Source organism: Alligator mississippiensis, chromosome 4, assembly GCF_030867095.1.
Source record: "Alligator mississippiensis isolate rAllMis1 chromosome 4, rAllMis1, whole genome shotgun sequence".
Taxonomy (NCBI): domain Eukaryota; kingdom Metazoa; phylum Chordata; order Crocodylia; family Alligatoridae; genus Alligator; species Alligator mississippiensis.
In genome coordinates, this window is record NC_081827.1 from 13,699,963 (window position 1) to 13,726,835 (window position 26,873).

General features: G+C 44.2%; 1 protein-coding gene across 1 annotated transcript in view; it reads left to right on the plus strand.

Annotated features, from left to right (window-relative positions):
• CDC123 (cell division cycle 123) overlaps positions 1-12,689 on the plus strand; it is a 52,632-nt gene extending 39,943 nt beyond the window's left edge. Inside the window, exons 11-13 of the mRNA XM_006270869.4 lie at positions 4,340-4,468; positions 7,958-8,095; positions 10,419-12,689. Of these exons, the coding sequence (XP_006270931.1) occupies positions 4,340-4,468; positions 7,958-8,095; positions 10,419-10,445 (294 nt within the window). The 3' untranslated portion in view covers positions 10,446-12,689. The remainder of the gene's footprint in view (positions 1-4,339; positions 4,469-7,957; positions 8,096-10,418) is intronic.
• The last annotated feature ends 14,184 nt before the right edge of the window (positions 12,690-26,873 follow it).

Consider the following 26,873-nt stretch of genomic DNA (forward strand, 5'->3'; position numbering starts at 1 on the left):
ATCCTGGTGGGCAGCTGAGCATGTTTCAGGTGTGCAGCCAGGCTTTACGTGCTCTGAGCCCAGGGCTACAGAGGTGGAACTGCTCTCAGCTGTTTCAAGCTGGAGCAGGGCTGGGAGCTGGAACTGAGCTGTTTTCCCTGCGCTCACACTGGGATTCCTCATCCCCAGCAGCCAGGTAGGAGCGGTTCTCTGAGCTGAATGCAGAGGGGACAAGCAGTTTCTCCTTAGCTGTCAAGACAATATGCTGGGTGCATGTATCTGTTAATTACTGGTGCAGCTCTTGGGCTCCTGGTAAACTGCCAGTTAGTCCTCTGGGGTTTGTCTGTATGGCTTAAAGCAGCACTGTGCTGACAAGCACCACACCTGCTGCTTACAGGCTGAGCTCCTGAGCTGGAGTTAGTAGCCTTATTAGCCTCCAAAATTTCAATTCAGTTTCTGAATTGTGTGTGCTGCATTGCTGCTGTTCAGAGGTAGCGCACGCTAAAGGCAGAGTGCAACTCAGCATGGCACGACCTTGCACCATACCATGGATGCATTTAAGGCTTTGCCTTTTGCCTCTGCACGTGGGTGCCGAGCTTGCAAGTGTATTATTCAGCATTGCTTTAGCATCTGGATTACAGATGCTGATAAAGGTTGAGTCCCTTTCCAGGGCCTGTTCTGAGCAGCATGTTTTTACAGCAACCTCACCTGTAGAGTGGGAGCAATATCTAGCTCCTTCCTACTTAAAGTTTTTTCAACTGCAAATCTGTCTTGGATGGATGGATTTTTTTTGCCAGGGCTGCAAAATTTGGTAGAGCAAAAGAGCCATGCAGAGAGCAACTGAAACATACTGGGGACTTTGCTCCAAGTCCTGCTTTTTCAGAGGGAAGTGGGAGCAGTGTGTTTCAGCTGGTTGATGTAGAACATAAAGCAACTTCTCACACGTGCGTTCGGTACAGGCTTTCACATCGCAGAATCCAGCTCTTAAAAGCTCATTTCTATTTTTCGTCTTATACTGAGTCTTTCCAATTTAAGTTAACATTCATTCTCTCTCTCTCAGTTTTGTGGGGGTCGCTCTTGTTACTGATGGGGTGGCTTTGCATGCCAGCATGCAAAACATGTTTAACACAATCTTAAAAGCCAGGTGGTCTCCAGAGCCAGGCAGCCAACACTACAAAGGCTGAGTTAGCCCAGTTTCATTTGGATGCATTTCTTCAGCTGTTAAGTAGCTGGGACTGAGTTATTTAAAGAGCTGCCTGAAGACAGCTGTAGTGCAGTGTTGTATGAACTGATCCCTGTACGTATGTCTTGCATACATCCCAGGTCTTCAACAATTTGCAAAGCATGTTAAGCTTCTTAGATAAGCTTCTGTAAGAGGGCAAGTATAACGGGGGTATTTCAGGCTGCTGTTCGTTTGCAAATCTTAAGTTACAGTAATATTAGTGCTCTGTTGACTCACAGGTGCTGTCATTGTGGGCAGTTCAGCATTTTCATTTTATCTGTACTGGCTTGGCACTTATCTATCTTGTAACTTCCTTTGACTGCCCTTTGTTTTAGGCACTTCCTTGATGTGGTAATGCTTTTTATTAAAACAAAACTAAAGTTGCTATATGTCTGTGGGTGTTAAGCAGAATTGTACCATGTCCTCGGTGTGTTTTTCATCACATGCAAAACTTTGCCTAGATTGCTTACGCGCTTATCTGTCTCGAGTGTGATAAGTGATTGCCGATATTGGAAGCCTGCAATAAAGAGCTTTAGCCCTGCTGTGAAGCTAGAGGATGAAAGTGGTCTTGAACTATTTTTTAGGGCCATGTGCTGCATTTGCTTCAGTTTGCTTTCCCTTAGCATGAACGCTGTTCATGGACAGAGATAAACACTTCATATTTAACAACACCTGTCATGAAATTTTTTTTTCGATTTTTATCATTTTTTAAAGCCTTTTACCAGCCATTTGCAGTTACCAGAGTTCAGTGAATATAGAAGAGGATCTTTAGCAATCAGTCAGTGCTGTGGATGAGCACTGTATCTACAGAAAGTGGAAAGTATAGCTGTGGTACCAACAGAAGCATCTGTTCCTCTCTCCAATCCTACAGTCTGTCTTCTAGTATGAAATTCTCCGAAGTGTAGATGAGCTCACAAAAGTCCATATAAAAATTTTTAAGTTGCATATATTAAACAAATTCTTGTGCCAGCCCTTTCTAAAGTCTAAACCCTCTGAAGCAGAGAAGTATCTTCTGAACCACAAAGTGAACTATGCCAACCATTGCCCCTGTCTCCAATTAAATTGGTTCATTAGCTTGTTTTTCTAAGTGTGGTGGGAATGCAAATGACACATTCCTCCTCCTGATATTGTTGAGCTAATAAGATATCCCTGTTAGTAAAACCAAAACATCATACTATCACAAGAATCTCTGAGCTGGGATGAGAAGTGGAGAGATGGAAACTCATGGTCCCGTTGGCGATGCAAATCTGCTTCCTGCACCGATACTGCTTGGGACTCTTCCACCAGAGTTGCAGCTCGACAGTGCAAAACCACCTTGGTTTCTTTACCCTTCCAGAGTCAAACCCAGCTGCAGTCTGTTTTTCAGGTGCTTGCAGTTTCTGTATTAATAAGCTTCAGTCTTCTGAAATGTGACTTCAGTCCTGACATTTAGCATAGGGAGCATGCAGCAGCTTCTCGAAACTATTTGCTTGTGATCTGACGGGAACACGTTGTGGTGTATTTGCAAGAGGGACTCGGCGAAAACTGTGGGAAACCAAACTGCATGGGCTGTCCCGCTGGCTCAGTTGTAGGTTTCAGGTAGTATTACTGTAATACTTCTGTAAACTTTTGCCCTCTGTCCCCTTGCACTAGTAAGGGAGGCTTGAGGTAAGAACGTGACTGTGCCTGCTAGCTACCAAGGTCCTGCTCTGTACTGCCATGTTGAGAGCAAGCCTCCTGTTTCAGACCATATGAGGGCTGCTTAGATAATATCATAAATCTGCAGCTGCATGGAGGTGAGAGGACATCTCAGCAGCGTGGTCACCGCTGAGGAGTGGGATAGACCTCAAAGGGATTTTCATCCCCGGTGAGGAAATGGCTGTGTTAGAACGCTACATCTGGAAGTTTTACAGTACATCAAGAAGATGGGGACCACAGTCTTAAAGAAGATCCCTCTGGCATGAAGGGGGAGGAGGGAATAGAGACCTAGGTAATGACCTAAGTAACTCCCTAATCTTCAGAATCGGTTGCAAAGTGCCTTATATCATGTCTTCAGTGAATAATAATCATAAAGAAATCCTCTTGCCCCTTTAAAGGTACATACAGCATTTCTCTTTGATAAATCCAGGCTCATTCAGACATGATGCCTAACTTGGGAGAAATCCTTCTGTACATTGTTGGGGTTTTGTGCTTTGTTACAGTGTAATTTGTCATTTATTAGCGTAGGTAACACACTGTAAGGAGCGACATGGTTCCCTGTTAGTTTGAAGTAAGGCAGATAGTAGGATGGGCTGGCACCTTGGAGACTAATTGGTTCAAAGAAGCATGGGCTGCAAGGTGTTAAACTGATACACTGATGTGAGAAACTTAGGTTTGACTTTGCTGGTTCTTCATGGTCTTCCTGGGTGAAGCTGAGCAAGTTATTTTCATTTTTCTTTGCTTCCATTCTTCACATCTGTAAAAATACACATCCCACCCATCCCGCAGGGGTGGGTTGTCAGGATAAATGTAGTAAGGGTTGAGAGGAATTTGGCTACCACCATGACTATCTACAGGTATCATTAGATAAATTTACTCAAGAATACCTTGCATCTGTGAAGACTTTTTGAATTGGGAGGATCCCAGAAGGCTTTTTTCAAACTGTACAGTATCCCTGAAATACCGCCACTTCTGAGATGAAGAGCAGCAGTTGTGCAGGCTGCCGAGGTGGCTGGTGTGAGAAGGGAAACTTCTGACCAAAGATAGCTTGGGCAAATCCTTGTTCTTGCCCAATGTGCTATGGGACTTTTGAAGGGCTATGCAGAGCAAAATGACTTGGTAATGTCCAGTCTACAAGATCTTCTTGTAAGAAACTACATGGAACTGATCTCAAAATACTTCCCCTCCCTATTTTGACCTTTTATAAGAACTGTTTTTTAGTGGTCCAAGATTTGGCATGTTTTAAAATGAAGTGCAGCCTGCTCAATACCCATGGAGAGAACATTTTAAAAACGTATAATTTAGCTGGTGGTGAAAAGTTCACGTCAGGTTTGATTATTTTTCTTGAGATCAAGTATGCTTGTATTTCTGCATTTAGGTGGATAATGTTTTTCTGTCCTTACTTCATACTGTTTAAATCTGTTGGGGTTTTTTTTTATTTCCTCTGTTGCTTCACTGCAGGGTAAAGTGTGGCTAATAGATTTTAACCCCTTTGGAGAAGTAACAGACTCACTGCTGTTTACATGGGAAGAATTAACATCTGGGCAGAACGTGAAAGGTGACCACGGTGAAGGGGAGGCTACAGAACAGGTACAGATTTATCTGATAAATAAAACTGCATTTGTAGAGAGAATAGCTAGATGGCTGAATAGGTAGACTAGCCGCCTCAGTTCCTCTCCTGTGTGATTTCCTCTCACTAATGTGCATTTCTGTTCACGTCAAAGGGGTATGGATTGCATCCCAGACTTTGTTTTTAGTTCATTGATTGGAAATGCCATGAAAGCAGGATTTATGTCTCCTACATTGGGCAGGCTCAACAAATAATAGCATCACGTTTTAGGGCTTCCACTACTGTCTACTACAGTGGATAGTGTTGAGAAAAAGAGAGACTATACTGCAGCTTTTACCTAATGTTTCTCTTTACTCAGTTTAGTCCTGTTAATTCCAGTTCTATCCCTTTTTATTGCATTTTAAACTGTGCCTTTTTATTTCTTCATATGTACATTTTTAACTATATGTCCTTTTACTCCATTACTCTACCAAGTTTTACTGCCTAACTTGATTGTTTTCTCTCTTTGGTTTCCCCAGTTTCACAGTTGTTTGAGCTTCTACAAATCTCCTTCTAACTCTGTCTTCCCATTACAGAGGTGCCCAAAGCTAAGCCTATTTCCTGTTCTCAGGGGAACTATTCCCCTTCAGTCATTAGTGCTTCAGTGCTCTTCCAGTTTGTGACTAACCCTCGGGCCATTTGGCCCCAGCTTAACTCCTTAGCCAGCTGGGGAAAACACTGAAAGTAGCTGTCTTCAAACTGCAGACTACTGATGGCTCAAGAAGCAGTTGCTAGCAACCTCTGGGGAACTGGCTGGATGGCAGCACTCTGAAAAAGGACTTGGGAGTCTTTGTAGATCACAGACTCGGTATGAGTCTGCAGGGTGATGCAGCTGCACAAAAAATGAATGAGGTTCTGGGATGTTTCAATAGAAGCATTCGGTGCAAGACACAGGAGGTGATAGTGCCTTTCTGCTCGGCACTGGTTAGGCCTCATCCGGAGCACTGTGTGCAGTTCTGAGCTACACATTTTTAAAAGGATGTAGAAAAGTTAGAGAGGGTCCGGAGGCAGACCGCAAAGACAATCAAGGGCTTGGAAAGCAAGTCATGAGGAGAGGCTGATGGGGCTGGGCATGTTCACCTTGCAAAAGAGGTGCTTAAGAGGGGACATGATAGCAGTCTTCAAATACCTGAAGGGCTGCCCTAAGGTAAAGGGAAAGCACCTCTTCTCTCTTGCTGCAGGGAGGAGGATGTGCACCATTGGCTTGAAGTGGTCTTCCACTGGGGCTCTGCGGGCTCAAGCTGTGGTGGGCGGGCTGGCGGGGGTGTCCAGCGGCACCTGTGGTGTGGCCTGGCCTGGCCTGGGCAGCTCAGCAGGGATGGGCCTCAGCCACGATGTGCGCAAGGGGATGCTGCCTGGCTGGGGCAGGACGCCCCATGAGCCCAGCGTCCTGCCCCAGCCAGGCATCGTCCCTTCGCAGCCAGGGTAGCTGTGCCCCATCCCTGCGGAGCTGCACAGGCCGGCTGGGCCCCACCTCTGGTGCTGCTGGGCCCCCTGCTCCCCACCTGACTCCAGCTCTCTATTTACTGTAAAAAAATATATATTTTTTTTTTTAAAAAGCAACATAAATTATTATTAATAGTATTAAATATGCAGTGCATCCTGCCACGTACCCCCTCCGCCCTAGTTTTGTTTTTGTGGCATGTCGGCACTGCGGCACCATACAAGGTAGACATTGTGGTTTTTTCAGCACTCCGGCCAAAAAACGTTGGCTCCCCCTGATCTAGGCGTAGCTGTGCCTGTGTTCTACCATAGGCATGTCCCATGCTTCTGGGCTTTCTTGGTTTTCTCACCCCATGCTTTCTGCTATGTGTATTAGGGTGTTTTTAAGCCTTCCTCAAAGGCGTTGGGTGTTGGTGACAGCCAAGGCTGGGGAGTTTGACTGGGCTGTACCAGTTCTCCTGCTGGGACCAAAGCCGGAGGTTCCTGACTAGAGGGTCTTGCCCCTCTGCTCAGAGTCAGACCAATCACCATATTTGAGGCCAGGAAGGAATTTTACCCCATGGTCAGATTGGTAAGGAGGTTTTTGCCGTCCTCTGTAGCCGGGGGCATGGCCGTCTACCTGGGATCTCTTGAACGTACAATGACATCATTTCATAGAGCAAGGATGTTGGTGCCGTGGTTCACCTACTTTACATGTGACAGGTTAGGGTGTTAAGTCTGTCTTGTGTTAGGGCTGGCAGCAGTCTTATGTAGAGTTTAGATTATGCTTTGCATAGGATGGTTTGTTTAGGGAGGAACTGTGTCTCAGGCAGGGGTTGGACTAGATGACCTCTGGAGGTCCCTTCCAGCCCCATTTCTCTGTGGTTCTGTTTCAAAGATACTGTGAAACTGCAAAGGGAGATAGATGGCCTGTGTGTTTGATTGATTGATTGATTTTGACTGAGATGGTCCCCTGATGTATATGATTTCTTTTGAATCATTGAGATTGCCCTCCAGGTCAAGAAATGGTAATCAGCCACTAAGATAAGATCCTGAGTGATTTCTTCTGTTTTTGTATGGCCCATGCTTTGTATAGCTTCCTAGTATAAAGTTACTGTGTTTAAAGTCCTGCTCTCTAACAGCTGATGCTGCTCTGGGGTAAATCTCCTTGTATTTCCATTTTCCCCCTCTTTATAATAATTCCCTGCTTTTTAGGATGAATGTGCAAGTTTCCACCATGGGTGCTTATAAGCTACAGCACATTATCCAAGTGCTGTGGATTAGTGCATGTTAAATTAGTTTCCCCAAACCAGTGGCTAACAATGATTTTTTTTTAAATTTATTTTAACTTTCATTTCAACAAATATTTGCTAGATAAATTCTGACCATAACTTTGGCAAAGTTTTACTTCTTTATGCTGAAACCTGAAGTCCTAACTAAAAGGAGATTTTAAGACTTTTGTTGCTAAACATTATACAATTTATAAACACTATACAATTTTATATAGCCCAGCAGCTTTATCTGAAGTTCAGTATATCACAGAGGGAGACCAATTGTTACGGTGCTGTTACTGCTTATTCACTTTAATGCATTCATATTAGTACAATCAGGATCCTAGCGGAGGCTCTGACATATGGGGAAAAACTCTTACCCAGGGATGGCGCCAGCCTCTTCCCAGTGGGGGGTCTGAGGTGGGCTAGACAGAAAATTGGGGCAGTTGTGCGGGGGGGGGGCAGCACAGCCCAGAGGGAAGGAATGGTGCTGGGAGGGGTGGTTACATGGGAGCTAAGGTCCCCTGACATTCCCCCCCCCCCCCCCCCCCCAGCACCACTACATTTTAATTTCTGCTGCTAATTGATTTGAGATGTTTATAGGAAACCCTTGCATTGGTGAGCACTTTTCAATACAATTTAGATGAAATAAACATACTAGCCAAGCAAGTGAAGCTCAATTATTCTAAAGAAATCCACAGTTTTAATTGCAGTGAGATACTTTATGATGATTTGGGTGTTTTCAACCTGCTCTCTCTCCCTCTGTCTCTCTCTAAGGACTATCCAGCTTTCCGTTGCACAAACAGCGGAGTTACCGTCCAGCCTAGCCCTTACCTGAGCTACGGACTGCCCAAAGATTTTGTAGATCTTTCTACTGGAGAAGACGTCCACAAATTAATAGACCTTCTCAAACTGGTAAGCAAATCATAGTGGAGGAACTTCTGACTGTTAAGAGGAAAGTAAAGGAACATTAAAGTGCTTAAACCCTGGTGTTCTAAATCAGGGGTGTCAAAGGTGCAGCCCATGGGCCAGATGTGGCCCATAGAGTGCTGTCATCCAGCCCCCCAGTGTCAGTGCTGAGCGTGAATTGAACCACGTGCCACTGGACTGGCCCTTTGCGCAGAGCCCACAATACATGCTGCTCGGGCAGTCCGGCAGGGATCTGTTCTATAGCAGCACCCCTTTTCTGCTCCCATACCTCTTCTCTTCCCCAGGCAGCCCAGAATTCACACCACATAGGCTGTATTATAGAATTGGTTTATTTAATTTCACCTTTAATAACCCAGAACTTTCTTATCCTCAGTCAGAGCTGTCCACGTCTCAGTGGCTGGGTGCTGCATGTCCCTATGCCATATGGAGCACAACCTCCCTGCTCCCGAGTCGCATACTGCACTGGCATCCCACATGGGCACCTCTTTTGCTGTGCTGTTGTGTAGATCCCCCCGTTATGCCTTATGCCTCCGCACTACATCGTGCCAGTGCCCTGTGCTACATGGGATCACTCCCTCTGCCCTGTGGGCTGTGCCACCTTGTCCCCAGGAGAGGGGACAGGAAGTGGTAACTGGTGGGGGAGACCCTGGCTGCAGAAGCAGGAGAGTGATGTGGGGGATGGTATCCAGGGGCCACAGGTTAACTCCTCAGGGGTCGCATGCAGCCCACAGTTGGACAGCTCTGCCCTAAGTGAAGTTGTTTAATAGGATCTAAAATATGATGGATGTTCCTGGAGAAATCTGCATACCTTTTTGTTATCTGCTTTTGTTATTTGCTTAAACAAAGTGGGATCAGACTGTTATGGCTCAAAGTTGATATTACTGTGGGTGTTACTAAAATAATTTTGTGAGGTCTCAGCAAGCTTTTACCACTCAACAGTTTTTAATTCAAACAACCTCAGTTTCTCTGTTCCTTTGACAACAATTCTTCAACATTTTTATTGGCTCAGAATGACCTTCCCTCTACTTTTCCAGACTTGGGTGGGACAGTTGGAAGATTTTTTTTTTTTAATTTTTTTCTTAAACATACAGTTCAACACAAGGAGAGTCTCTGGTATCAGTGTCCCAAACCACCCAGCCTTGAAGGTCAACACAGACAACTCAGAGTCTACCCATAAACTGCACACTACAGAAGTGTAGTAATGTGGTTCATGATGCTGCTTGTATATCACTTGTCTTAGGCCAGTCCTCTACCAGGATGAGGACTTGCCCTTCTGCTGTGTGTCATTTTTATTAGTGGCATTTTGCAGTCTACTTCATATTGTTCCACCACGTCATAGGAACACTGCTACAGAGTCTAACAGGAGATATGATCAGGAAGTTTTTGACTTTCATTTCATCTCCTTTTTTCCATTTCATCCCAGGACTTCAAATTTTAACTCTTTTGTAATTCCCCAAATCATCACCTGCCTTGTTACTGGGTGTGACGGTATCTAACACTGTATTTTTGTGGTATTAATTAAGACAATTGACTGATGCCAGACACATCCCGAGACATGTTTGCCTAATGCCATTGCTGCTTCTATAGTCTTAAAAGACAGGTTTTCAATATGTGAGTCCTGTTAGGGGTTCAGATACACTCTGGTAGCACTGATGGAAGAACAGAAGAGAGAAATGCTGATATTTCTACATTTTATTTTCATACCAAATCAGTTGCAAAATAAATCAAAATATCAAAACTTTTTTCAGACCAAATGCAGGGGGAAAAATGGAGAAATTGAAATTTCTCAGTTGAAATAAAACATTTAAAGATTCCTGAATTTAAATGTTCTGTCAGAGCCAAATGAAATGGCTTCTTTCCATTTCACCTGCAGCAGTGGCACAAGGGGATACTGTTGAACCTGTAAAGGGATTGGATTGCTGTGGCTAGATACTATAATGAGGAGTCTCATGAAGCCTGTTAGAAAAATGTAAAAAAATTGTCTTCGGATTTTTTTCCTTCATTGTGAGTTTTGATGTCACCTTGACCATTGATTCTCCTGCTTTCTAAGTTCTTGTTTATGGACTGTTTTTACTGGTTGAGACTAGGTGGCATATTTTATTTACAATTCAGGAGAAAAAAACTCCTTGTGAATTTGCTTTTATAAATATAAATGTTACCACATAACCTTCAAAGAATGGCTTGGAAGTATATAAAATTGTTTTTTTTTTTCTAATGCCAACATCTCTAGAAAATGCTTGTAATTTTTTGATGCTTTTATTAAAAATAATTGCATATAACATGGTTAACTTTCCTGTTTCCTTGGCAGAAAAGAAATCAACAAGATGATGACTGAGAGATCATGAAATGCCAGATGAAATTTTAAGCGAGAAATGTGGCTAGATTTTTAGATTTAACTGTTAAACGTCAAAGTAAAGAAAATCTGCTTTTTGTATTCAGTGAAAGAAGTGAAGAGCTGCCAAGCCTATTTGTGTATTAGTTTAATAAATATAAAATCTAGGAAATGTTTTTCTCATGGCAACATGGTATGCTAGCTTATTGCATGTTCTACCCTCTTTCGGTGCTTTAATTAGGATCATAGGAGAGTAGGGCTGAAAGAAACCTCATGAGATCATTTTGTTCGAGGCACCGCTCAAGGCGGGATCAGCCTGGCCAGGCATGTTTTCCAGCATGCTCTTGATAACTTCCAGGGATGGAGATCCCATAACCTCTCTAGGCAGCCTGTTCCAAATGCTCAACCATCCTCACAGTCAGAAAGTTCCTCCTGATCTCCAGTCTGAACTTTATCTGCTACAGCTTGAGGCCATTTTTCCTAGTCTTAGAGCAATGGCTTCAAGCTGCAGCAGAGAAAATGTGCTGGGTTACTCTCCTGATGCAAGCAAGCATATCTACATTTGGACATAAGTAACTGAGTCCCTGGTTTTTAGCCTGGGAGCACCCACACTGATGAGAGTCACTTCAAACTGTAAGACTTTCACTCACTCAAATACATCCCACAAATAGAAAATACAAAATGTCAACTATCCCATGTATTTAATCACATGGTTTTCAAGTACAATCTGTTGGTAAAATAATAGAGCAATTTGCAGTCTTTCCTATGTAATTTTTTAATGGTAAGTATCCACATTGAGATTTCTCTCATTAAAGTCATCTGCTGGTAAATTGCTCAGTTAAGGATTTTAGTCATTTGAAATACTGAAATCACTTTGAATGAAGTAATATTCTTCTCAGACTGCGGCCATAGTCAGGAAATGTGCAAAGTCCAGTACTTCAAAAACAAATGTGATAAATATGCTGAAGGAATAACATTTATTTTCAAATATCTCATCCACAGCTGATGGTTTAAAAATTATATAAACAGCCTCATAATTTTGTGTGGGTCTGGCTTTTCTGCTGCCGCATCCACTCACTGACTTCTCTGAGAAGATGATCTGTGTTGTAATTATGATGCATTCTGGATTCATTTGACACTTTAACCCTTTCTGCTAATAGGAGGAATCTTGTAAACTGGCCAAGAATCTGGAAAACCTGTGTTCTTTACCCAGTTTTATCAACTGGCTCACTTTAAAACTTTTGCAAGTTACTTGGATGGGAATTTAGGGTCAACTAATTTTGGGCATCTGTTTTTGGCTATCCAGCTTTACACCTTGATACTGATAATCAGAGGTTGCATACACAACTCCTGATGAAGTGAATGGAAGTGCAGTTCCTAGTTGCCTCTGAAAGTTGGAACCTGTATCTCATGCTGAGCATCCAAAAATTAATGTGTCTTTTAAAGTCAAGTCCTTTGCCTCTCTGTCCATGGCTTGCTCTGTAAAATGGGGGTGATTCTTAAAGTAAAAAACTAAACATGGAAAAAGGTCGCTTCTCGTCCCTATGCAATTTCAGTTTTGAAAGACCACTTGTGGCTGAAGATTATATGGATAATGAACATGTTCTACCTTATGCAGTTATCAAACTTGATGCTTGTGCTCCTTGAAATAGCTGAATTAACAGATGTTCTTGCAGTCTGCAATTATAAAATGTGTTTTCCTTCCTTATGAAACTGGTAAAATGTCATTCATTGGAGATATGCAAGGAGAGTTTAGACATACATCTGTTGAGGATAGTCCAGATGGAGGGCATCCTACCTCAGAGCAGGCAGTTGAATTAGACAATCAATTGAGATCCTTTTCAGGGCTACATTTAATTCTGTGATAGAAGTTGATCTTTCACGCGTCAAATGGCGTGTGTAGGAATCTTGTAAAATTTAAGGGAGCTTTTAAAACTTTCAAAAGCATTAAAGCCAGAGAAAGGACTGTTGTGATCATCTAATCAGACCCTCCTGTATTACCCTGCCATCTTAGGTGAAATCCTATGTCAAGTCTGATTCCTGGTGAAGCCTAGTGGTGGAGAATCCACTACTTCCCAGTAGCAAGTTCCAGCATCTAATGATCCTTTATCACAGGTCCCCAACCTGGACCCTCACCAGATGCTCTGTATGGGTTCCACCATGGTTTGTGTTGCTGTTTCCTTCTTCCTCTGCTTGTGCTGAGGTTATAGGATGACTGCTATAATAAAATGTCTCTTTATTCCTTTCTTCCTCCGCTGCTTCATTGGTCTCTGTGAGTCCTTCTGAATAACCCTCTGTCAGGTCGTTCCATGATCTGCCTTGTCAAGTCTTTGCAGTCCCTCATCCAATGATTGGTACTTCTCCTCCTGCTGCGAGTTCAGACCCAACAAGTGGTTTCTTCCAGGGTGGATTTGATTGAAATCAAATTGATTTAAATTGTGATTTTAAATCACTGGTTAGGAAGCCTTGTTTTAATCACTGTTTTCTACAAAAAGTGAATTCTTGTTGTTTGATATAACTTTATATATATCATTCACAACTCAGAGAGAGGGGTATGTTTCATTTTTAGAGGGTACACATGCATTTTAAAGAGTGATTTATTTTGATATTTTTTCAGATTAATTTTGCAGCTACATCAGAAAAGTGAATTAGGGTTTGGTTATTTTATTGACTAAAGCAAATTTGAAGCAGATACTTGGGAAGTCATTGGGAAGTGAACTAGGATCAGATCTTTACAGTGTGCAGGTAAAAGCTTGAGCAAAAAGTATTTGGTTTTCAATTAGATAGTAAGTATAGAAATTGCTGGAGAAGGGAGGGAGTACAGACACTAGAAAACAACTACCAGATAGCAGCATCTTTATAAAGTAGCTGGGTTTGCTCTGCATCTGAGCTGTACATCAACTCGATGTGACAGTCATGGTTCTTGAATAGCAGTGCTAATGAAAATACTCCATTATTCCTCAGTCGGTAGTGTTTTCAATTTTTCAGCTGGACAGCAGTCCATCAGTCCTCTACTAGCATCTCCTAGTAAAGATATTGGGTCTTTAAAAAAAAATTACTAAGAGTAAAAGTTACACCCATTTAAAGTTACCTCCTTAATGAAGAGGAGTCAGATGAACCTACCCTTATTTGTGGCTTTAATTCCAGGGTTGTCTCATGTTTTTTTTGTTCCCTTGGATCTTCAGCTTTCCTGATGCCTTCTTGTTTTCCCTTAGCCCTCCACTCCAGTATTTGGATTAATCTGAACACTGGAATAAGAAGAAGCACAAATAATATTGAACTGAACCAAAGACTCAACTTCTCTCTAACACTTTCTATGTGTATATTTTCTGGTTTCATTTGCTGAATGTGCGTCTGGAAAGAAAACTATAAATAGGGAAAGTGGTTTTTGTTTCCCCCCCTCCTTTACTATATGTCCCCTTGAGCAAAATGAATACCACCTGTTGGATTTTAGTTGCCTTATATGGCCATGAAATCCTCATGAGCATATTTCGCATTCTCAGGCACTCTGTATTAATCTTCCGCACATCTTTGTGTGTCTGCATATAACCTAACACCCAGGCCACAAGGCAAAGCAGTCGAAACCATAGACACAAATAAGGAAGAATATAGACCTTAGGAAATATAATCTCTATGCAGCCTTTTATTGGTATATTGCCAGATGTAAAAACTTGATGACAAGTGGTCAAAGCTGGCATTTTTGGTCATGTTGAGATGGGCATTGGAATAAGAGACAACCATGGTTAAAAATAGATAGTGCTTCCTTCCTACATTTGAGACAGTTTGTCTTTCACATGCTGACATGCTTCTACTATCTCTTCTTGCTGGAGAAGAGTGCCGATAACAGCATCTGGTAGTGTGGCAGCCAAAATGTAAACGGGCAAATCAGTTTGGCAATTTGTGAATATCTTTCTTCTGAAGGGATAGGTCATGCAACAAGGCTGCATTTCGGGAGGTTTTGAAGAAAACTGTAATTTTATGGAATAAAGAGTACAGATGTCTGCACAACCACCCCCCTAGCTGGTGGAAGACCCAAAATAAGTTGGCTTTTGGCACGCAATAAATTAAAGGCTTAATATGGGAGTGCTGAATTGAACATAGACTATTTTATTCAGTAGTAGAATTAAATTCCTAGATCTTATTTTTTTATTATCATAACAAAAGCTTAATTAGATATAGGGTTTGCAGCATCTTAATCTCCGCTGAATTTTGTTACATGTCTGAGGTAACGATTAGCATTCAAGTCCAATACTAATTCTGAGACTTTAATTAAAGGAGCATTTCTTTGCATAATTGATCCCTTATCCTGTGCAGACTTGTTAGAGTCCTTTAGTGACCATGTCTGGTGATAGTATTTTTATTATAATAAAAATCTAACACAGGTGTTTGCTTGGGCATCTTACTTTCTACTAAATATTGCAGTAAGGCATAACAGCACAGTTATGGCAAGTACTATCTGGGTGCTCACGGCTCTCGTTAGAACTACTCTGAAATTTGTCAGTAGTGATTTCAGACAGAAAATTCTGATTCATCGAAATGTTTTGTGCCACTTTCAAGTAAGGAGTTCTCTGGTTTAGGGTAGGATTTCTGGCTGGGAGACGTGCAGATAGACCCACCTGGGTGGACATTGAAGGGTCAGTCAAGGAATTTATAGGGGCTGAAATGGAGCAGGTGCTGAGGTGGTTGGCCCAGCACCAGGCTGTGGTCAATGAGCAAGCTCAAAAATAGGAGACCAAGATTGAAGATACGATAACCCTCCAATTTCACCAGGCAGAGACTTCACAAATTAGTGCTGGAAAACCAAAACGTGATAGCAAGTGCATCTGCCAGCAACATAGGGAGGAGAGGTGGGCTTGCTTTTGCTAGGGGTTGTGTGCATGACGAACAAAGATGACCCGGAAGCATTTATAAAAGTGTTTAAGCGAATTTATAAAAGGGTCCGATGAAACAGAGTGGTGGCAGTTCTGGAAAAAGAAGGGTGCTGAAGCCCTCGGTCCCTGCCAGTTGGCACAGTGGCTCAGATGCAAGGCCACCGGCTGGCTCTGGAGGAGCTGTTAGAGCAGATAGTGCTACAACAGTTAGTCTGGGACCTGGAGGACGGAGTGAAGGGCTGGGGGAAAAGACATCAGCCTTTAACTAGAGGAAGATGTAAAATTAGCAGAAGATTATTCTGCAGCAAGGAAGGGACCAGGGCAAGGGCAAGAGAAAAGGGAAGGGGACCTAGAGAGCCGGAGTGAGTGCAGGTCTGCCCAGCTACCCAGGGTGTCACAGCCACCCTTGGGGCCAGGCATTTACTACATCCTTCTGTGCAGGATGCTGAAATGTCTTCAGCTGATAACTGTAACACTTACCCTGGGATAAACTTACCAGATGAGAAGCTGATAAAACCCACCAGTAAGCAAATAAGAGTGAAAGAGGTAGAATTTGTGTTGGGCAGATGACATTGAAAACTAATAGAGTCAAAGTAGAGATAAGAGAGAATAATAGGACAATGTGCTGAGCATCTGAGACATTTATGTACAAATGCTAGGAATATGGGGAAATAAGTTCAAGTCAGACTACTCAACCCAAATGGTGACTTAATCAGCATTAGAAGATGGGACTGGCATATTGTTATTAGAAGGCCTGGCTTTTTCAGGAAGAACAGGCCTGAAGATATGGAGAACGGGGGAAGTGGTTGCACTGTACATCAGGAACGTATGTACTTGGAAGGTCAAGAAGAGAATAGTTTATTAATGGTTCACTGTCAAACTAGAAGGACATTTCAAGTGGGGCTTGCCAGGACCTGTCCTGTGCCCAGTTCTTTTCAGTATATTCATAAGTGACTTGAATGATGGAATAAAATGCACATGAAATGTGCAGATGGCACTAAGATGAGAGCGGGCACAAGCATTTTGGAGGACAGGATCAGAAATAAAAGTGCTCTTGATGGATTGGACAAATAGCCCAAGATCAACAAAATTAATGTAAATGGAGACATGCCAAGCCCTACACCCATGAGGGAGAAATTAAATGTGCAAATACCAAATAGGCAATGCCTGGCTAGGCAGCAGCACTGCAGCACAGCATCCGGACTAATAGCAAATCACAAAGTAAACATGAGTCAACAATGTGACGCTGCTTCCAAAATGGTAAATCTCAATCTGCGCTGTACAAACTGAACCATCATATGCAGGAGCCAGGAGCTATTTACTGTGCTCCACTCAGCACTGGCAAGGCCTTAGCTGGACTGCTGTATTTAATTGTGAGCACCACGTTTTAAGAAAGATCTAGACAAATTTGTTCTGTTGTGCTCTTTCCAAGGTGAATGGAAAAAGTTTGGAAATCAAGGTCTATGGTGAAAAGTTGAAGAAACGGCTTTATTTAATCTACAAAAGACTTTAGGGGAGGGTATAGTGATGCTCTTCCAATACATTTGTAAGTTCATATGATGATAAGAAGGATGGTCAGTTCTTTCCATATTGAGCTCAGGGGTAAGACACAAAAAACACTCCCCAAAAAACTAGCTTAACTTACACCAAAGTAATTCTCTCTTAAAAGGGAAAAAAAAAAATCCAACTATGAGTGTAATTCAAAATTGTCAGACAACCTAGGGAGGTTATATGGAATCTCTTTAAATGAAAGTTTTAAAGAAAAGGTTATAAAACATCTGTCAGTGACAGTCAAAGTATACTTGATGCTGCCTTAGTGTAGGGAGATGGGCAATAAATGATCTTTTGAGGTCCCTTCCAGCCTTGCATTTCTATATGCTCCGGAGGTCACTACTTTGGACAGTTTCAACGTGTGGGTGAACTGAGGGCCCATTACTGTTCGTTGCAGATGATGGGAGTTCTTTGGCACCAGCCATGTTAGGCTTGATTTAGGGAAGATTGAGTGCGTCTATGCGGGTGCTTTAATGCACATTAGCCTTTTTTAATGTGTATTAAAGCATCACTAAAATAATGCTTTTTTTAGTTAACGAGCATTAAAATAGGTTAATGTGCATTAAAGCATCACTAAAATCTCTGGATGCCTAAACACGAGTGCAGAGGCTGCTCGGACGCGCTGGAAGTCCAGCATGTCGATTAATCGAAACTGCTGGAGTATGCCACTGCCAGGAGTTGCGGCAGTACTTTAATTAGAGTAGCTCCTGGAGCCTCTCTAATTAAAGTGCCCTTCACCAAGCACGTGTAAAAGTGCCCTGTGCTCTTTAGTTAATGAGCATTAGGATAGGGTAATGCACATTTTCCTAGGACCTCACAATGAAGGGTGTTTTTACATGTGCTCCAGGAGTGGAGGGGGACGGGCAGTGCTTTAATTAAAGCAGCTCCAAGAGCCGCTCTAATTAAAGCACCCACACTTCAAAATGGCGATGTCAAACGAGCTCTAGTTAAAGCGCCCCCACTGCCATTTTGAAGCACAGGAACGCTGATACACGAGATGCGGAGGCTGGCTGGAGTGCAGTAATTACTACGCTCCAGCAGACTCAATTAATCGAGGCTGCTCAGACACGCTGTAATTATGATGTGCTGGAGCAGCCTCTCAGCTTGTGTACAGGTCCCCAGAGGTACTAGATTTAATGTGCTTTAACTAAAGTGTGTTATTGCACATAGAGAGATGCCCAATGTTTCTAACCATTGAAGGCATAAAATAATGGAACAGGCCTGGTCTGAGTAGTAGGCTCCAAGAAAAACCAAACCAACTAACTAGTTTAAGGTGATGCTCGTTGCACTTATTTGATGGGAGTACACAAAATGGCTGCTTGGAAGTGTCAGTGACCCAGGAGGTCTCTTCCAGTTCTGCATTTCTGTTTCAAAGCATTAAGGACAGTGGAAGAAGAAAAAGTTGAAAGTGGACAAAAATGCAAACTCATATGACTTGCTTCTTTTTCCTCTTCCAGACCTGGTGGGGCTTTGTGGTGCCAAATGAAAGAGTAAAAAAGACAAAACAATTCTAGGGCAGGCAACTTAAAACAGTTGCTTTGATCTAATGCCCCAGTTTGATGCCCTTTGCCTGAGGAATCCCACTGAAGTGAATAGGACCACTTTGTGGCATTATTCAAGTTTGTGGATCGGCTCTAAACAACATGAACAAAACCACAAAGTGAAGTAGACCATGGAGGTAGAAAGGTTTACAAAGGGCTACGATGCGAGAAGGGTTTCTCCCACAGATCATTTGTGGCAACTAGTGTCTTGGCCATGTTGCATACTTCTTTTACATTATTGTTTTGGTAGATGATTTCTAGCCCTGTTCAACATTAGGTGGTTTTGAACAGCCTCTGGGTAAAATGAATGAAGAAAAGGGGATTAGCTGATGCAGAAAAGCAGCAATGACGTTCCAATTGCATAAAGCAACATGACTACAGGAACAAAAATGACCTGGGAAAAGAGTCCAGGAGAGCAAGCGTGGTTTATGAGGTATTAACAGAGCAAAGGAAAATGAAGGGGCCATCAAGGACACGGTTGGTTATTTATGGCAAGGAAGGTAGGTAGTGAGAGAGCCTTTTCCCCCATAGGAAAGTTTTTTTATGAAACCCACCTCTACAAGCCAGAACCGCTGCTGTTTTGATCACCATTGTGAGATATATAAATATAGATCTACTACAATATATATATCTCACAATGGTGATCAAAACACCAGCGGTTCCAGTTTGTAGAGATGGGCTGCGTAAAAAGCTTTCCTATGAGGGAAAAGGCTCTCTGACTACCTACCTGCTTTGCCATAAATAAGCAACTGTGTGCTTGATGACTTCTGCAAATATATATATGAAGTGAGGTAATGGTGTCTCAGTCTCGTGCCTGGAGTCTGTATCATACTTCACACTCACATCAGCAAAGGAAAGAACTGAAGCAACCATCAAGACTTACCTAGTTGTTACCACCGTTGGTTTGGGCCGTGTCGGAGTTGTAGACCACTGGTGGGAAACAGTGAAACTGTCTTGCTGTTACCTATTGCTATGAATGAAAAAAGGCATAATTCTCCAGAGCTCTTAAATCTGCATTAAAATCATTAGGGCCTGATTTGGACCAAGATGGAGCACCCTCGGTTCCAGACTAGGAAAGGTACTTGGGTACGATTTTCCAAAATGGGCTGCCCTAACCTGGGCACGTCTACACGTGCACTCCACTGCACAGTTGGTGCTGCAGTCATTTAGTAAGTACGCAGTCCCGGTGGCGCACAAGTCGTTTCTGACCCTACTGCGCAGTACCAGCAGCATCGCAGTTAGTGCCCACCGATGCTATGCCCACTGATGTAGCATTTTGTGTAGATGGACCCACTGTGTAGGGAAATGTCATAAACATCCTGTCTATACTTGTGTTTAAAACAGGCCAGGGGCATGTACCTTCTCCTTCCTGGACCTGGCTACGGCGACCACCTCTGTTTCTCTCACTCTGATAATATCTTATCCTAGTCCTAACCCTTTGGCCAACCTGAATTCTCCGGGGTCAACAAAGGAAAACCATGACACTGGTGTGTGCATTTACAATGGGCGTTGTCTCCCTGCTCATTCCCTGGGCATAGGAGGTCTTGCTCACCCATTCTCTCGCTCTGCAGTCTTTCCATTTAAAGGAATGCAATTTATTGCTCTGGCCAGTTTTTTTTGCATTCAATTTGAGCCCAAAGAAAGCAAGAACATGGCAACAGTCCTGGAGTGAAATCTTGGCCACAAAGAAGTTGATGGGAGTTTTGCCATCGCCTTAAACTAAGCCAGGATCTCACCTCCATTGTTCTTTTTCCTGTACAATTTTTCCTTTCCAGAAACAAATTTTCCGCAAGTATTGTAAAACCCTGGCAAAAATGAACAGCAGGTAGTTACTCATAGCAACCACTGCACTTACTGCAGAAGATAAGACTGCCTTTGTGCTAGCTAATGGTTTAATGAAGAGACCCTGACCTATCATCATTTATATTTATGTCTTCCTGCCAAATGGATGTTATTTCTTTCCAGGAGGAGACAAGCTTGTAGGTGGATGAGGTGAGTAAAAAGGTCTTGAGTTTAAAGTCCTCTTGCTTGAAGCACTCTCGTACCGAGAGAAAGGATTTGATGGTGTTCAGGGCCTCATCCCGGAAGGGGAGAAAACCCCGGACTTTACAAAACTTCACAAGATTTTTTGAAAACTTCAACAACATTCAAAAACTAAAATCAGTGGGTTGAAAAACCTGGAACGTTTCCAGTACATTTTTAATTGTCATTTTTCCCTATGAAGCAAACATTAAAATTGGTTAAATATCAAGCATCTGTAGCTGCAGAGCCTTCTTATTAATTGGGCTTTTAATATGTTTCTTCTGAGCTTACACTGTAATAATTGAACCTGTGACTCTTTTAGTGATCTCAGGAGTTTTTTTACTGAGCTTTAAATATGCTTTAAACAACATGGATGGTACCTGATGCTCTTAAACCTGTGAAGGAACGAGACTTCCTTGCTCTCTGTTCCCTGCTTTTCCCTCTGGCTCCAGAGTAGGACGTTTTACAATAAATGTGTACAGTGTCTACAGGGTGCACCACACACCTAGACCTCAATGACTTCAGCTCTTCAAACAGAGCTCTTTAGTACTGGAGCTAAACAAAAGATTGGAAAGAATTGCTCAAGAGGACTTAAACTACAAAAGCTGGGCACGTAATATCAGCCTGGCTGGTCTCCTTCTGAGGTTGTTTAAATACGACTGCTCAGTCCACTGTGGAAATAATGCAGTCTGAGGTTCGTCTAGGCACGTGATTGTTCGTTCTCCTGATTGTCCCTTTCCTGAGCAAAAGATCACCTGATTCCTTTAAGAAGCAGTATGGGCGAGACCCAATGACGTAGACCAGGGATCCACGTCCTTTTAGGAGCGGTGGGCTGAAATAGTACAGCCTGCTCTGAGAAGACTGCCACTGCTTCCCCGGCTTTGCTTGCAACCCAACCGCCACTGCTTCCCCTGCCGGTCACTTTTCCTGCTGCTCAATCCCCATCACAGCCTGATTGCTGCCAACATCCCGGCTTCACAGGCCAGAGGAAACCCCTTGTCAGGCCGGACCCAGTCTGGACACTGATCCCTGATTGCACATTTACAATTGAGGTGCTGCAGTGCCTAATTTCTAGCCGGGCAGCTTCCAGCTGAGCCTGAGCTGCAGGCAGAGAGCAGGGGGATGAGGAGAAGCAGCGGCAAATGTGTGCAAGCTGTTCCAAGTTGCTTGGCCCCGGCCTGGGTGCAAGGCAAACACCCCTCAGGGCTGATGCAACCCCAAAGCTACCCAGCCTGTGCCTCACTGGAGCCAAGTTGTTCTGGCCCACAGCTTGCAAAGTTTATTGGCCCTTAATCTGGTATCTAGGATACTTGCCCTGGACATGGGACATCTGGTTTCAGTTTTCTCCCTAGCCTACGTGTGGTCTGACCAGCTTCTCCTACCTCCCAGGAAAGTGTCCGCCACTGTTTCTGCCTTCTAGGAAATTGTTTATAGATCCTGAAAGCAAAGACCAGAGCCCAGCCCTCCTGAGTCACTGGGCTATCGAGTAAGGCTCCCTGTTGCAAACACTCTTCCTAAGTCCATACATTTTGCATTCCTTTTCATGCAATCGTATCGCTTCAGCCAGAAAGATGAAGAGTGCATTCCCACCGCCCTACTAGCTGTGGGCTTGAAACTCCTTAAGAGGTAGGGGGGAGTTGAACCCTTATTTCCCACTTCCTGGACAAACTATACAAAAGTTGAGTGGTGGCTGTTTTACCTCTGCCTATATTTACAAAACGATGAAGCTGCCACGGCATTTGTGGGGGCCTGATTCTTTCTCTGGGACACTCTCACAGTTCACCGATCTCACTGAGCCCCTTAGGAGGTAGACATTGCTTTGCCTACTTTCCAGATCTCAGTGGGGCTTAGCAAGGGGATTTTGGGGCTGAACATAGAGGTATCTGGTGAATTTTAGATGTTTCCAAGGTTAGGTGACTGATGAATGGTGGTCTTTGGTTTTGCCTAAGGGCCACTTAAAATCCTGCTTTAGGTGCCTCAAGTCCTTTTTGAATCTGAATTTTAGGACCCTTCTACATGTGCAGGTAAAGGTGCGACTGGATCTAATACATGATCCACACAGTTGCGCCTCCTGCCACAGCGCATGTACATGGCAGGAGGCTCATTGTGGGATTGTGCATTAGATCCAATCACGCTTTATTGTCGATGTAGGAAGAGCCCGATCCTGGGCTCCTCCTGTATTGGCAAGAAGCAGGCACCTCTGGCTGGGAGCTCCTAGCTGTGGGGGCCATGCACACACAGGACGAAAGAGCCCCATGTGGGTCCAGGACTTTCATGCACCCCCAAGCTTTGGGGATGATGGTAGCCACGATCCCCAGGGCTTGGGGGTTGCATCCCTGTGACTGGGAGCCCTGTCACTCTGCTACACATGCAAATGAAATCTCGATAGCAACCAGCTACAAAGTTAGTACACATTTTTGAGATCTAACTTCATAGCTGGTTGGAGCTTCTTATCACGTGATAGCTACTTTGCAGGTGGAGCTGGTCTCAAGCTGATTGCACAATACTTGTAAGGTGTAGAGGGAGCCTTAATTCCTTCACATCAGTGATCTTGTTTTAATACTGAGAGTAAGACAACTCTCCTTTTACGTCAAGCACATGGCTGCAGATGCCATTTACATACCTCGCTTCTTCACTGTGGAAGCCTGCCTTCTTCCTGAACTTTGAAGTATTTTTACTGATCTGGGGTGCTAACAAGCTAGGCAGCCGGAGGCTTTGGCTTGTTGAGAGATGAAGCCTGGGATGACTTCATGGCTGTGGAACTCTCTTTAAAAATAACATTGGGAAAAAAATAATCCTTGAATAAATTAACTTGAGTTATGCTAAGTACCTGAAACCGCTACTTCTAAACTCCCGTCTTTCTCTGTCTATAAAGGCTGTGACTTAAATGTGCTTCTGTTGGAAAAGGCACTTCACGCCTTCTGGGGATCTTTGGCACCCAGGAATCATGCAACTTCTTTCCTCTGTTTTTCTTCTTTTTAAACTTTCATCAGTTAGGACGTGCTCACCAGTGACATTTCCTGGGGGGGGGAAGGGGGCGGGTTTTGACCTCTCCTCCCCACTCCCATGCTAGATATCCTAGAGTAAAATATAGCCTGCGAGTTAGATCTGGCCCACCAGGCAATTTCATTTGTCCCACGGGCACCTACCAACTAAATGTACCCCACCCAGCCCCCATGCCTCACTCCCACCCTCATGGGTGGAAGGGCCTGGTCCAGCCAGCACGTAGGTTTGGGGTGGCGATGAGCGCAGCCACGCTGGCCTGCCTGTATCATGCAGGGCTCCGCACGGTGCACGTGCAGCTCCATGCCACTGGGGGAAGCCCCGGGCACTGGAGCCAGCGGCCTCCCCACTGCCTGCTGTGTAGGTCCCAGGACTGCCAGGCAGCAAGCGGCAGGGCATAGAAAATAGGAGAGAGATGCACATTTGTGTCTCAGTATTGTGCATGCTCATCTTCCAAATCCAGGCCTATTGAAGTTGCATCCTTCTCTCTGACTTGTGTGTATGGGTGGGTGGGTGGGTGTCTGTGTGTACAGGAAAGCGCAGTTCAAGGGCGTAATGTTTTTCAAAGTTTTCCAGGAGACTCAGCCAGCTTGTTAAACAAGATAATCCTAGCTGCATTCTTCTTACAAATGTTTCCGTTCAGAGATCCTGTACTGTGGCTTCTAATTAAAGGCCAGAGCCCCAGTTCACACACATGTCCTTCACTCATGTGGCCAGCTTCTTCCTTAAATTAAACAAGTGAACAATACTCATAAAGAGCGTGTTAGACATGAACAAACACTGCATATTTACAAAGGGAGAGCAAGTCAACTGCTGTTATGACACTTGATTGCCTATAGTTTTAAACTGCACTGTACAGACTTCGCATTTCTTTTAGTTCTCGGGGTGGTTTCGTTAATAAATCCACCAGATCCATTTAACAGCTAGATTCATGGGATGTGTCGCTATCAGTGTTTAATTGTACGGTTTGCCCCAAAATGTTTGTAACTGCATTCAGTTGTAGGACTGGCACATGCCTAACTCAGGCCCCAAAGAAGATCAATGGTGAAGAGCCCGTTTTTCTTGTCAGATTTCAACACACTTTGTGAGTTTGAAATTCAGCTTAATAGGTTATTGGCTTCATATATGATTTAGGAGCAGCTCTGCAGCAGAAAGAGAAGAGGGGGGGCGGAAAACTAATTCAAATGGGAAAAAAAAACCTGAAAAGATGGGAATAAAGTAAAGGAGGATGCAAAACCAGTGTCCTCATTCTCAAAAATGTACATCTCTGCTTAGGTTGATGTCTGTGTATTAGTTGACATCTTGGCCTCTTAAAGTCAATGGCAACGTGCCCAGTGAAAATACCCCCAAACTCCATAACTTTGAGCAGACCCAGGCACTTCGACAAGGCTAGCTGTGGTGGGAAAGCGAAGCAGCCAAGTAAGTCTTTCTGAGACTGGACTCCAGTTATAGAGAAGTTAAAACAAGCAGACAAGGAATTGGTGGAGGAAGGAAAGGAGATAAGAAGCTGTTCTTGTTTTGTTTTGTGTGTGCTGTTTTCCGCGAATACTTTGTGCGTGTTTCCTGGGTGCACCTTTCCATAAAAAAAACCCATTTTGTTTGTTAAATGTGATCATCCTGAGAAAACCAGGAGGAGCATCTCTTGGCACTGTCCACCCATTGGTAGTTTGAAAGCTTTTCTAAACCCCCCTACTTCTGCAAGGTTCAGCAGTGAGTGCCCTAAAGTGATGCTGAATCCCACACAGGTCGGTTGTGATGCTCAGATGCATTTGTCTGGAATAGCTAACAGGGTTTTCCACAAGATGGCACCATCCATTCTGTCGACTTCCCGAGCTGATTGGTCCTTTCATGTGAAGGAAAAATGCTACCGCTCCATAAACCTTGTAGAGTTTTTTGTGGTTTTTTTTAATAATATACCCCAAAAGTTATTCACAGCATTTTCTACCACATTCTTATTTTTATTAAACCTAGAAACAAATGGCAGTCTGACCCAAGTATAGACGGGCTATAACTTGACAGAGCGATGCCAGAGATGACTTAGGTTCCTATCGTGTAATGTCACATTTGATTAGGCGAATTCAGCAAAACTCTGCTTTTAAAAATGAAAAGGCAAATCTTGCACTGGATGGTGAAGTGGGGAGGAGGAGAAGGAGCCAAGCCAGGCTGTCGTGATGAAGTCTGCATAAGTAATCAAATAGATGCTGTCCATATGATCTGCGCTGGACAAGCTGCCAAAGAGCATCGCAGGAGCCTGCAAAGGAGAGGAGCTCGACAGCCCGTTTTGCTTTCTGAGCAGTGGCAGTGGGTGACCCTAGTCTACACGCAAGCTGGCTGGGTGACTGCACCCTCACCGAGCATGTAACCTGTGTGCCCTAAGGGGGTCATGATGCTGGGCTGCTGTGGAATCACTTGGTCCACTTCCTTGCACCTTGGTGTTTGTTTTCACTCCCGAATTAACTCGGTTTTGCCCCAATTCTTCGCCTGCCTACACAGTAAACCTCCCTCGTGCTAGTGAGAAGCAGCCTAGAGTAGGCTAGAGGCTGCAGCTCCGACCTCCCACCCCTGCAGCTTCCCTACCTGGTGCCCGGAGCAAGTGGGACCCTGGGGAAGCTGGCGGCTGTAGCAGTGGCAGCAGCAGCCCTGCCCCAAAGCTGCGTGCTGGCTGGTCCGAGCCCTCCCACCCGTGAGACACGTGGGCTGGGTGGAGTACAATTCATTGGTGGGTGCCCGCGGGCCAAATGAAATAGCCTGATGGGCCAAATCTGGCCCGTGGGCCATATTTTGCCTGGCCTTGCTCTAGCATGTCCCAAAAACAGCGTAGCAAGCTAGCATGGGAGTGGGGAAGAGAGGTCAAATCGCCTCTGGCTGGTCTGACGCTGCCGGCTAAAACACTCGCCTTGCTTTCACTTGGGCTGGTTACCTGTTCTCTCTGCTGCCGGCTGAGCTGAATGCTGATGGTCCCCCAGTGCCGTCTGGCAGTTCCTCCTGTGTGCCCATAAGGAGAGACTAGCTCCCCCATAATTCATAGGCAAGAGACCCAGAGCAGCTCGGTTTGCTGCAGCCCAAGAAACTATGGGCCGTGCCTCCCCATCCTAGTGACAGGCAGGGGAGTGCTGCACCAGTGTGGACACAGCAACTTGGGCAGGGCTCTACAGTGTGGCTGCTCACCCCTGAGCTTAGCTTTCCTGGCTGCTGCTTCCCCCAGAGGTCTCTGCGCTGAATACGGTCCTTCAGGAGAGCCTTCTAGCCTAACAAACCCTTCCGGGGGCTTTCAAATACGGGGGCGTGCACCCCCAGACTGCTCTTGTTGACACCATGTTATTTCCCACACAAGCAAAGAGCAGCAAGCGTCTTGCTGACACAATGGACATGTAATCCTTTAGCCCAGGTTAGGGCCATCCCCAAAGCCAACTGGGGAAGCAGAGAGTTGCACTGAGGAGTTT